Source organism: Micromesistius poutassou, assembly GCF_964030765.1.
Source record: "Micromesistius poutassou genome assembly, chromosome: 15".
In the NCBI taxonomy this organism is placed as follows: domain Eukaryota; kingdom Metazoa; phylum Chordata; class Actinopteri; order Gadiformes; family Gadidae; genus Micromesistius; species Micromesistius poutassou.
The window spans coordinates 11,181,617-11,195,123 of record NC_140285.1 but is presented as its reverse complement, the minus strand read 5'-3'; the positions used below and the strand labels follow the sequence as shown (position 1 = coordinate 11,195,123).

General features: G+C 43.3%; 1 protein-coding gene across 4 annotated transcripts; it reads left to right on the top strand.

Moving 5' to 3' along the window:
- Positions 1-1,987: 1,987 nt before the first annotated feature.
- LOC311359503 (dystroglycan 1-like) lies at positions 1,988-11,736 on the top strand. Of its 4 annotated transcripts, none has more exons than XM_084479540.1 (4): positions 1,988-2,253; positions 2,546-2,663; positions 6,313-6,878; positions 7,997-11,736. In XM_084479540.1, exons 3-4 carry the CDS (start codon positions 6,453-6,455, stop codon positions 10,316-10,318), a joined length of 2,748 nt encoding a protein of 915 aa, XP_084335666.1. In that variant the 5' UTR covers positions 1,988-2,253; positions 2,546-2,663; positions 6,313-6,452; the 3' UTR covers positions 10,319-11,736. The 4 variants fall into 4 exon arrangements, with proteins under 4 accessions (XP_084335666.1, XP_084335665.1, XP_084335664.1 ...); XM_084479539.1 differs by having other exon boundaries at positions 2,546-2,759; XM_084479538.1 differs by lacking the exon at positions 2,546-2,663.
- Positions 11,737-13,507: the final 1,771 nt, after the last annotated feature.

Sequence of the window (13,507 nt, the reverse complement as noted above, 5' to 3'; positions counted from 1 at the left end):
TGCTACCCCCTCAGCAACAACCGATTACTGAGTCATACCCATGTGATCCCTAAGAAGTCCTGATAAAGCAGAGTCATTTAGTGACACATCAAAAGCACACAGACCCAGACATGGAGTTCAGGCTTAGTTTTAGGAGATAAAGGGAAAACATTCTGAAGAGTTGAACAAGAGAATGCTATGTCAATCTGCTTGGCAGAAAGGTCAATTGATTCAAACTGAGAAGTCTTGTTGTGTCTGTTGTGATCTGCCAACTGGAAGAGTTGAGGAGTTTGGAGTCTGTTGCTGCTACCCCTCAGTCTCCTACCCATTGGTCCCCCCCAGACACAACAGTTCAATGGTCCATTCCTCCTAGCCCTTCTAATAAGTCACTTGGAAGAAAATGTGGCGGGTCAGCTGATTCCTAATCCGTTCCCTTTTACACTCTGTGCTGATCAGAAGACAGATTGATGTGTGAAACCAAATGGAAAGCCCCTGCGTGAGGTAATACAAAGATCCACTAGACCTGAAGATATTTTTATGTGTGCAACAGTGAAAACTAAAAAACAAGCTGTGCAATAATGAGCAATGTCTGCCAGACAGAAACTGAATAGTAAAACGGAAATACAAAATACACAGTTTGAATATGTATCTGGTCACCGTCTACTGTGGATTCAGTGACAGGAAGAGTATATTAAAAAAAACATACTTGTGGTTGAATAAATAATATGGAACACCAACATAATGAGTAATCCATGCTTCTCAAATCATGTTTTCGAAATCTGTCACCTGGCTTGGCTCGTTTTGCTCTGCAATATTTTGTAAAGCAGGACTCACTATTATGGTCCAAGATACATATAACATGTCTCCTTGAAAACGGCCTTTGGGGAGCCTATCAAGGCCTACTCAGTGCAATTGCAACAACATCAGTAACATCAATATTGTCATTTGTTTGAAATTAATGGTATTGTAGTGAATAGCAGTAAAAAAAATGATAGATATTTTTCAAGGTTGTTTTTGCTTTGTCCGTCAGTTGAAGTATTTTGCATAGTTCATAGTTCTAGTCATAGTTCGTCATAGTTCTGGGAAAATTGTCTCTTTGTCTTAGCTGTACTTTACCCATTTAAATGTCAATCCTAATGGTGCCGCCCTGTTTGAAAGCATATGCCAATGCAATTCAATCAATTATATTTAAAATGGGGGATAGTCAGCATTTGAACATATATTTTCCAAGAGTTGAGTACAAATTATCAAAATAAATAAAAGTGCTTTCTGACACGCATCGAGAATAAATATAGATAAATTCACCTGTACTGACTGATGTGTTCATCATCAACTCTGAATGTGTTTATTATCATCATCATATTTTAATACAATGTGAATATGTCATAAGGGCACATTTGTATTTTCTTTTGTCAGGTTGAAAATGTCACCTGAGACACACTTTATATACCAAGTGTGAACATCCACTTAGTAAAGCCATGGGGGCATAGTCTGCCCACACTGGACAGTCGTCTTATCTTTACCAAGATTATATTCAGTCCAATATGATGTGAACCGAATAGGAAAATCAGGGACAGAATGGAGCTGGTGCAGAGTATGTGACATATTGAGGAACAGAAGATAATAGTAAATATATGAAATATTATTAAAACATATTTTGAATGTACATACAAGCCCATACGTATATGCTGAAAATATAGGCTATAGATGAGAATAGCATGTAAGCCGACCTAATACTAAGCTACATATAAGGATAACACCAATAGAAGTAAGCACCATGTAAATAAATCTGGTTCATATAACATTACAACATAGTAAATGGGTTAAAAAAAAATGAAAATATTATTATGCGCGGTATAGTACAGTGGGTACAGGCTATATGTGTTCCCCTCCCACATGCAAGTTGTATCAATTTGTCTTTCACCTGCATGCTTCCAAAGAGGCGGAGTCCAGCGCCTTCTCCAGATAAGCCTCAACCTGTAGACCTGTGAGGAAGGAGGCCAGCAGACAGAGGCAGGCGGTGAGAGGCAGCTACTGGAATAATTAAAACACACACCACAGTCAACTCTAGGTAGCATTTCATTCAGTCGAAAGAAGAAGAAACATGCTGTTCGATTAGTGTTATTGACCACCTAACGTGTGACCCGCCTGGACCTCGGTAGGCTGTGGAAAAGAGAATGCATGTTTAATGGGATTGAGCGCTACTCGCTGGAGCTTTCAACGGAGAGAGGAGACATTACGGGGCGAGTTGGCTAACGCAAGCTAGCTAGCAAGGTCAGTTTCTCGTTCGTTTTTAAGTCGAAATTGTTCCTTCACACGCATACTGTCAAAATGGATAACGCTGCGACCTTCGTTCTGTTCGTGTTGTTGACTAACTTCGTTTCAGTTTATTTTATTCGCCCACTTGGCAGGTCAACACCACCAGTCATGTTCGATGCCACCGCTAGCTGCTCTCCTCACTGCGTTAGCTCGTCATCTCATACACGGGCTGGCTGGTGTCAATGCCAAAGCATTACGCAGAGGCAAACATTGTGTTATTTGTCATTTCCCTGTTTTATTATTCCAGGTGTGTCTGTTCGACCGACACCGTGTCTTTGGGCGGATCTGGTCGTGTGGAGGACGGGGAGCCGTGTCGCTCACGGCGGCAGTGTGTTGAGGACAGTCCGCTGCCTAGAATAGAGCAGGTGCATCCTGTAGCCCGCCATGCCGACGCACCGCCGCTCCTTCCCTCTGGGTTTCACCTTCCTCCTGCAAGGAAATCTGTTCAATAATAACCACTGGTGATTTATTCAACTGGTCACATCGAGGGGTGTTTTGTTCTGACGGCGTATTGTTTTGGGTGACCGGTGGATTGTAACTAGCGAGGCCTCGTCGACGCCGAGGAGCATATAGCAACAGAAGCAGCGGAATCGGGCCCGAGGAAAATAGTTATCTTTAGCCTTTTATCGAAATCCAGACGTATTGCAGTCCATTAAGATGCTTTATCGAATTGTCCACACGATTGACTGTTGCAGCGATGCTGACACATACTGGTCGTTTGAATACACTATCTGTAAACCTCGGGGTCATCCTGTTCAACATAACATGGGCTCGGCGGGGCGATGGATCGCCAGTTATCTGTTGTAATGTTTGCAAGGGATGGGGAATTGTTGTGACCTAGCAATGGTGGTTGTGGCATAAGGCTTTGCTTTTTGTTTTTGGGAATACAATGTCATCTATTGATTTGCCGATAAGTTTGCCTTCTGTGTGGTTTAAAAGCTAGTTCAGCGTCGATATGTCCTAACTTTTTTTTTTTTTTGCTTGTTTGCTATTTCGACCGAATAGTTGGACCCAAGCACTCGAATGTCCCAATGTGTTGAGGGAAAACTGACTCCGCCGCCGCTACCCCAAAGTATCTGGGCTATATAATCAAATCTAGTGTTTTTTGGGGGATGAAAGAAAACCTCCGGTTGCAAGCTTGTCTCGTGGAAATATTTGTTATTCAGCTCATGCGGTATCCAGAGGCTGCTGGATGAGGTACGTCAATGCAATGTCCCTCAATGCTATCGTGAATGTGTGCACAGATATTTTTAAACCACAGATTATTGCTACCGAATCGATCAATTCAGAACGGACCGTACACTGTCTTAGACGGCGGGAAAAGGACCCTTGGTGTGTTTGGTAGAACAGTGGACCAAAGACGGTTAATAATCAAAACTAACTATTTATAGGAACTTGGATAAACTCAATGTTTAACATTGTACTCTTGCTTAGGTGCTGTACTCTCAAATCGTCGTACTACACATATACCGAAGGCCTACTTTATTTATGTTAGTGTTGAAAAAACTGTTTTAAAGCTAGTCAAATGACTAATTTCCAAATGATATCAAGACATGATCACTTAACAGCAGCTGTACCCTTTCCGATCATAGCCTATTGATTGAGTCAATACAGGAAGAGTAGTTCTAGTACTGCGCTTGTTTGACCTTCCAGGAATTATGTTATAAGAGATAACTTGGAAGGATTAGTTGTTTGTCACAGGCTTTTGTTTGAGTGTTCCTGTTGGTTTCATTTTACCTTGATGTATGCATTATAATTTTCACTTTTCTTCACCTAGTTTGGCCCCAAATAGGTTTGAATGCTTCGTTTTGATTGTGTGCCTGTTTGGAACGTGTTCTTGGAAGTTATGTCATTGGATGATGCAGAGTATGTACACATGGTAAAATCTCCCTCTGTCATCCACTCTTCTGTTTCATTTAATTTGGGTTTTATTCATCTGTTTCACAAAGGGGTTGTCTTGTTTAAACTAAATTTATATGGGGAAACTGTAGCTGTGTTTTGTGTTGTACATTGAAATGCATAGGAATACTGAGTGGTTTGCTTTTTGTCATATTGTTATCCAGAATTACCCAGGTATGATGTACTTTTCTTCACCTAGAATAGTACATCGATGCAGCCCTTCCAGTGTGCTTGCTTGGCCTTGTGTATCAAAGAGACAACTTTAGAAATGTGATTGTGCAATGGTTGGCATTCAAAAGTGTGTGTGTGTGTGTGTGTCCCCATCAGTCAGCTTCTGAATTACATGACTATCTGAACCTAACATATATTAATATAAACTGTATCAAACAAATAAGATCTGTAATTCTGTTTCAGCAAGTAAGGGGTGAAGAACTCTGCAAATTACAAAGGTTTGATGCAACGCTGGTGGATTCCCCCTTTCACAGATCAATTGCTAGAGCAATGTTGGATCTATGATGTCCATGAACATCCTGGAAAGGCAGAGCGTGATGGCAGCGAAGTGCGCACATTGTTAAAGTGAAGCAAAAGTGTCCATTTGCTTAATTCACAACACATTTTGTACACAGTCCACCACCTTTTATCTACCAACAAACCTTTACTGTGCGGGGATACACTCTGTGGACCCTGACGGCCCCCTTTCTCATTCATTATTATATATTGGATAACGTAATCGCACTAAGATGATGAAGAGATCTGATTTCGGTTCAAACAGTAAATCAGTGTAATTACTGATACCTTATCGTCAATTGTACAGATTTACTGTTTATGGCCAACAGCATCTGCTACAAGTGACGGCTACTTGCTAAAGGTGCTCCACAGCCGAAAAGTCCCACGCCATCATCATACACGTAGACGTAAAACGTCTTTGTTGTGCCATTTATTGAATGACCTTTTTTATTTTGGTTAACCTTTTGTCAGGGAAAAACAAACATTAGGCTATAAAATGGTACTTTAGCCAAGCTTTTGAGTTTTATTTTTCTTTCAGCCAAAAAGACAACAGTAGTAATAAGAACCCTTTCGTCGACCTGCCATTAGTTAACATTTTTTATGAGGTTAGGGCAGCAAACCATGCTTCATGTGATGCTTGTGAACGCCCTTGCTTCCTTTTTATTTAGGGAAAGTAGATGGCATATGAGGAACTGGATTGGTGTTTTCAGTCACTGCATGGTTATTATTCTTTGAGCTGACGTCATGGCATAGGCATTAGAATTCCAGGCGATTTGCGGTCCTTGCTCTGCCTGTCTCTCAGCGCTACAGGATTGGGGTTGGCTGGGTCAGCACAATTAAGACTCCTAATTCCCACCCTCAGGGCACCTAATTAAAACTCAAACCAAGACAAATGACCTTTGACGCTCCTGCCATCTCATGAGAGTCATAGACTGCAACCCTTCAATTGGGAGGGAAATAACTGGGGAATCTGCCTGCATTCTCCATCATGAAGGAGAAACCTCTGAGATGTTGGTTATTTCTGAAAAAGTGACTATTCTGCTATATTTTGTCAATAATCCAAAATTTAGCAGTTGTGGTAAATGATGTGTGATGTGGTAAATTAAAAGGATAATCATCAAAAGGACACTGGTTGTAAACTTAAATAACTCTTCCATTCATGGTCACCCTAGTTGAATCGTAGTTAATTGTGCCAGTTGCACTGTAATTCATTTGTATAAACAAAGTACCCTATTTTCATTTTACATTTTTGGGCATCAGCCGTGTATGTTTGTAATGTAAATCTTCTTTATTATTACTATTATAAGGGTATCATTTTTGTTGTAAGCATTGTTATATTCTACCTTCTCAGTGATGCGTATGTTGGAGAGTACAGGTATTGATTGTTTTTGCTCAGCTAACACTAATCTATCACTTATAGAGTATCGGTAACCGATTACGGAAAAGTCGACATTTAGGTCCAAGTCATCTCCCAACCATCAGTACAAATTCAATCAATTAAAAAAGGGTGAACACAGTATGTCCATTATGATGAGCGTCATCTAAAGTAGGTTTGCCCATACATCATAGGCAATCCATTTCAATCTGATTCTTTCCTTCGTCCTACAGCTGACGCATGACAACTTGACAACCCTGCCGTGGAACCCTCTTCATGGATCAAAACGGAGAACAGAAGAACACAAAGGCTGTGTTTCTGAGCTGAGCCCGGTTACGGAGGATCTGACCCACATCCCGCACGCCGCCAGTGCATGTTGCCTCTCCAGTTGTTCTCGGACATCTGGTGGAGAGCAGGACTACCCCTAACTATGCACTACAGACACAAGGACCTGAGCTGTGGGATTTCCAGGAGGAGCAAGCTTCCCCCAGGCAGGACTATCCCTCTGATAATGGGCCTTCTAGTGGCCCTCGCCCAGGGCACTCTGCCAGGGGGCCAGCAGGACACGGTGGTTGAAATGATGTCCGTGGAGCTGGAGGCGTCCATGCAGTCCTTTGCACTGTCCGAGTTTCAGGCCACTCTGGCTGCGGTTGCCAAGGCACAGCCGCCGCCTGTCCAAGGACCTGCGGCAGTGACGGAGGGACTGCACATTGGCTTCCATGACTCCTCGGCGGTCGTGGGCCAGGTGTTTCAGATGAGGGTTCCACCAAGGCCTGCCAACGGGAGCTGTAACATCCATGTGAGTAACCTGCACCAGGTGGTGTACGACACAGAGACTTTAAAAATGGATGTGCAGTAGTACCAATAAATATTGTTTGTCTTTGAGTGGTATTGGGACATCATGATCATAATTGAATGCAGTAACTTTTTAGTAGATAAATATTTTTATGTAATGAACCGCAGTTGGATTTCCTGGAAATCATAAGCATATGATAATATATAAATGACATTTTGAAGATGCTTATCTTGTTACCTCATGCATCTGACTCATCACTCAAGCCCTTGCGTGTATTACCAATACCAACTATTGTAGTGTATCCAAATGGAAGTGGCTTCTGGCTGCGTGTATAGATTATATTCTAAACGGTAACCAAACAAATGTTTAGTGGCTATTCACCGTGACCTTTTGCTGCTGCTTCAGATCACATCATTTGTTCTTTAAGCATTTGTTAAAACGTACTGTAGGCAAGTGCAATGGTTCCCTGCACCTGTACCTAAATGTTATCCAGAATACATTAGTATACAATAATACATTTGACTACATGTATAATAATAGATATGGAGGAGTGATATATTACCACAGAAATTGTGACTTTACTGACATAATAATAATAATAATTGCAATAGGCTTATTTATATGCACTTGCCAATTTACAATAGCATTGTCAACCATCATGTCATGGAAAGGGTAATGCTCATGTCACTGCAAGGCTTACAGCAGTGCCAGACACATTTAATAATTAGTGGATTAATACATGTCTATAGTCTTTTCTTTTTTTCAGTGCATCTTTTTTAACTTACTCTATTTATTTGAAGTCCATTCAACTTGTTTAAAAAAGTTTTTATGGGGTGTATATATATATATATCATCTCGCTACCTAAATTTCAGATTTTAATCATTTTATCATTTCATATGATTACTTTCAGTAATTGCCAGAATGCTGACTTTTGGTATTATTATGGCCTCCTTCCTATTTTTATGATCAGCTACCATCAGCAAGAATTTAGAGAAAAAAGCAGTGCATTGTAGATGTTTAAAATTCACATCAGTTTTTTTTTTTGGCCTAACGTAAGTGGTACCAATTGCAAAATCAGCATCAACTAGAATATGCCTGTGCTCTGCTTTATCTGCTGCAGCTCACTGCCATGGGGAAGGAGACCTTGGCATCCTGGCTGCACTGGGACACGGCGCGCTGCGTCCTGTCTGGTATGGCTCTGGAGCAAGACAAAGGTGTGCACCACATTGCAGTCACTGGAGGGGAGCTGAATGCCAAGGCGCCCGGCCAGGTGGCGCCTCCCAGCGCCGTCTTTTCTATCGAAGTATTCCCCGAGGAGCGGGCCGACGCGGAACCAGCGCTGCTCGCGCTCCAGTCTGATATCAGTGGCCTCCAGCCCTTCACCTGCGGCACAGAGGAGCATGTCACCGTCCTCACCGTCATCCTCGACGCCGATCTGACAAAGATGGCCGCTATGGAGAGGGTGGCGCTGATGGACATAATGAGGGAGTTCTCCCATGTACCCCTGGAGCACATGTGGGCCGTCCCCGTGGTGAACAACCGCCTTTTTGACATGTCCGCTTTCATGGCCGGTCCGGGAAACGCGAAGAAGGTGGTGGAGAATGGGGCCTTGTTGTCATGGAAACTTGGGTGTGCGCTTGACCAGAGCCGCATTCCAAACATCAACAGTGTCCAGTCTCCAGCCAAGGATGGAAGCATGTCGGCTAAGCTCGGATATCCAGTCGTCGGTTGGCACATTGTCAACAAAAAGCCCAACGGTGTGAGACGGGTCAGAAGGCAGTTGCACAACACTCCCACTCCGCTGCCCTCCTTGCTCCCCCCTACAACTCAGCCTGAGCCCCCTGTTCGTGTGGTTCCCACCCCTACCTCGCCATCCATTGCCCCAGCAACAGAGATTTCTGCTCCACCTGTCCGTGGCCCTTTGCCACTTCCAGTGAAGCCAACCAATAGGCTCCGCGATCAGATAGCCCACACACCTGTGCCAGGCCCTCCTCAACCCACCAGAGTAATGGGAACCACCAGCTCCATGCCCATCCAGCCCACCATGACCAGACCTACAATTATTGAAGCCACTGCGTTACCGACCCCACCGAGCACCACCAAAAAGCCTAGACCCGTCGCAACCAAGAAACCCAAGATACCCAAGATACCCAAAACCACCAGCCCAGCTCCCAGAGAGCCTAAACCCACAATAGCGAAGGCCCCCAGACGCCCTACTGTCGTGTCTGTGGTTCCAGAAGAAAACCAAAGACCGATGATCCGCAACCCCATCGATGAGGTGAACGCCTGGGTCGGGACGTACTTTGAGGTCAAGATTCCGTCTGACACGTTCTACGACAGAGAAGACGGCACCACCGATAAACTGCGTCTGAGTTTAAAGAAGACCCCCAACGAAGCGGTCACCGAAACCTCTTGGATCCAGTTCAACAGAACCATCCAGCTGTTGTACGGCCTGCCGGAGTCTCAGCACGAGGGCACCCACGAGTACTTCATGCTCGCTACCGATAAGGGTGGCGAGAGTATCATGGATGCTTTCGAGGTTCACGTCAATCGTTGGACAGCGAATGACAAACCCGCTGTGGTGTTTTCGGCGCGCTTTCACGGTGACCCGAAAGCTCTTAACGAAGATGTGCAGAAGAAGATTCTCCTGACAAAGAAATTGGCCTATGCCCTCGGGGACCGCAACAGCAGCACTGTGACCTTGAGAAGCATTACCAAGGGGTCCATCGTGGTCGAATGGACTAATAACAGTCTCCAGCAAAGCCCTTGTCCAAAGGACCAGATCACTGTGCTGAGCAACAAGATCTCCGATCCCCAGGGCAAGCCCAAACTGCCCTTCATTAAAGCCATGGAGCCAGAGTTCAAGCCCATTAACATCTCAATCCGCGGCACTAATAAATGTCAGAGCTACACGTTTGTGCCTCCGGGTGAGGTGCCGGCGCCCATTCCCCCGACAGCCACGGCGAGCCCGGGCACGGGCCGCAGGAGCAGTGACGACGTCTACCTCCACACCGTCATCCCCGCCGTGGTAGTGGCCGCCCTGCTGCTGATCGCGGGGGTCATCGCCATGGTGTGCTACCGCAAGAAGCGCAAGGGGAAGATGACCATCGAGGAGCAGGCCACGTTCATCAAGAAGGGGGTCCCCATCATTTTTGCAGATGAATTGGATGACTCCAAGTCCCCCCCTTCCTCGAGCATTCCCCTGATCCTCCAAGAGGAAAAGCCCCCCCTCCCTCCCCCGGAGTACCCCAACATGGCGGGCCCCCACAGCACCCTGCTCAACCAGGACCTGCTGGAGGAGTACTCCATCTACCAGGACGAGGATCCCAATGCCCCGCCCTACCAGCCCCCTCCTCCCTTTACTGTCCCCATCGAGGGCAAAGGGTCTCGACCCAAGAACATGACCGCATATAGGTCTCCACCCCCCTACGTGCCCCCCTAACACTCCCTGGGGATTGCGGGTTTAGGATGCAGGAGCAACTTGGGGATTGCTTATTTGTACGGAAACTCTCACAAAAGTAATTTTAACATGTGCTCAAATGAGATTGCTTTGACTTTGTAGGAGCAGGCAACCATGCCCATATATGTGAACATCTTGGATAAAGACAGATTTTCTTGAATGCTGCTGGCCAAGGACAAATGGAAAAGGAAAACGGTTATCCCAGCAGTCTTTTTGTCATTCTTCAGTTCTGCTACCAATTTCCTTTTTTCTTTTTCTTATTTTTTTGCCAAGAAGAGTCAATTTAATCTCTGGTGTACTGTTTCTATTGTATAGAAAATAATAAACCAAGAAAGACTGCAACCTAGAGGTGTTTGGAGAAAATGTCACAATGACAACAGACTTGAGACTCTCCTCAGAAATGGAAATCTTTATACAAATTCAGTATCATCCTTACCTGTTTTTAAGGCCAGGTTTACTAAGAGTTTGCAGCAGTTATTTTCCAAAGGGGGAAATCTAAAATACCAAATTCAAAGCATGATTACATTTTATTTACATACATTTTTACATTTTGATTTTTAATATTTGATCTTAACTTGTTGACTTCAAGGCTTTGCTCCCTCTTGACCATAACACACGCAAACCTTGCAATTCTGCAAAATCTTGCTAAGTCGCGCACTTTGTGTCTTGAAGCAATGAACGTTGTAACTAGAGGTGCACTAAGGACCGTTTTTGTTTTTAACACCAACCATGACTGATATTACTTCTTATACACTAAAGAATAAAGCATTAAACTGATCATGTCTACAGATGTAGCCTAATTTAAGTTGCATAATAAATGATATTTTATTTTGTACTTGCCACTGGCCCTGCCTGGGATATTGAAGGATGTGTTTCGACGTTGCCATTTTCAGTACAAACATTGTGTTGTCAACACTTAACGAAGGGCCACTGAGGTGCTTAAAATTGAATTGCGCAGAGGAACCCTGCAACAACCAGGAAGAGGCGGATCTTCAGTGTCAACATCCAATGGGATTCGTGTACGTGTGTGTTCTGGGGAGGGGCATTCAGTACTGTATAATGACTGCTCTGCCTCTATCCACGTATGTTCAGTGGGCTGTGTTATCAGTGTCTGGTGAGGCACAGGGAGAAGTGTATGTACATAATGGTTTGCTTGTGAAATTGGAAGACTTCATAATGTTAGTATTTTTTTTTCAGTATCAGTCGGGGAATGGGATGGGGCCAGGGAGAATCGTTCTATTTTTTAATCGTCTGTCTCTAGATTTATGATCACACAATCATTAAAAAAATATAAATTACTTTATAGTGTGTGGAGGTAATGAAAATATTTACTTGCCCATTACTGGAGAAAACATTGCATCATGTTGAGAATATGATGATGGGGGGGGGGGGAAGTAAAAGGCAGTAATGTACGTGAATAATGTACGTTTCATATCTTATCACATAAGAAAAAATGGTTTAAAATCTAATGTTTATACTGAGTTTTTGATACAGTCTTAAATTGTTTTATGAAAATATATTAATAAAGATGTACTACTATTTGTAAAGCCTCAAAGACATGGCATCTTATCCTTCATTTCTGACTTTCATGTAGGCTGTACTGTCTTTTTCTACTTTGTCTATTGGTCTTGTTGAAACCCCCCACACATGTGCAGGTCAGCATTGCTCATTATGAGAAATGCTGTTATAATTTAGTAAGGAAAATTAAGGTTGATGGAGGACACATTAATTTGAATATATATTTTTAATGTTATTTCTATTGTCCCATCAACTGCCATAAAAAGTGTGGGATATTTATTGTTCCAATCTTGAAGGTATGTGATTTTTGAAGTGCTCACCCAGGCTTTAAGCATATACTCATAAAATGATCTGCCACTACCTTTCTTGAAAGGATTTCCATCTATTGATGGAATTCCGACTATTGTCTTTACTGTCCCTTTACTGTCCCCATCGAGGGCAAAGGGTCTCGACCCAAGAACATGACCGCATATAGGTCTCCACCCCCCTATGTGCCCCCCTAACACTCCCTGGGGATTGCAGGTTTAGGATGCAGGAGCAACTTGGGGATTGCTTATTTGTACGGAAACTCTCACAAAAGTAATTTTAACATGTGCTCAAATGAGATTGCTTTGACTTTGTAGGAGCAGGATTTTTGAAGTGCTCACCCAGGCTTTAAGCATATACTCATAAAATGATCTGCCACTACCTTTCTTGAAAGGATTTCCATCTATTGATGGAATTTCGACTATTGATGGTCAAGTAAAAGTATCATTTGTGAATCAACAGATTCCTATTCCCAAAGATGTTTACACAATATACTCAAAGAGAAAGCCCTCCATGTTTTAAATGAACAACTAGGCATCTTGATCCAGGATGACTCCAGTTATAAACTGCATTCATGGGGATTCAACCCATTACCCGACTGTCTGGGAGTCAAACGCCCAACCTCTGGACGACACTGCCTCCTGCCCACATGTGATAATGGAACACACTCACCATAAAACTGAAAAGATTGTCTCCTTATGTTATCACAGCGAGCTAGAGGCATGACTGAACTACAGTCCTGTATGACAAGAACAAGCCATCTCAGGTGTCAGGGATGAAAACCCTGACTCACTCAGCCCCCCCCCCCCCCCCCCCCTGTCCTCATTAATAACACACTGGGACTGAAGGTTAATGTATGAGATAAGTACATCAAATATGCATGACATCCATGAGAACCTTTACCGAACTGACCTTTCAGGCATTTTTGTTTTTTAAGGTCCTCTTTATGAGTTTCGTTGCTCTTGTTTCAGTGGCTTACCAGAACCGGGCCACAAATCAACACCAAAACATTGGCGTATTGTATTACGCCAGGGCGTAATACATTGGTTTTAATTTGCTAGCTAGATTATTTTTTTGATTTTATATATGGGTGGAATAGTAATCAGATCTGCCGTAGAGAGACTGAGCCTTACTCATAATATTTTTAACTGAGCTAATGATGGTTGCAAAGTCATAACACACTCCAATTAACCACATGGAAATATGAGGCCGGTCTCTCTTGTTTTAAATGGGATGGTAATTATCTCAGTTACTCTGGACTCGCACTGTCAAATTATTTTAAAAGTACATATGCCGCCCTGAGATTGTGGAGGCTGTCACTGATTTTGAATGGGTGGTAATTAACAT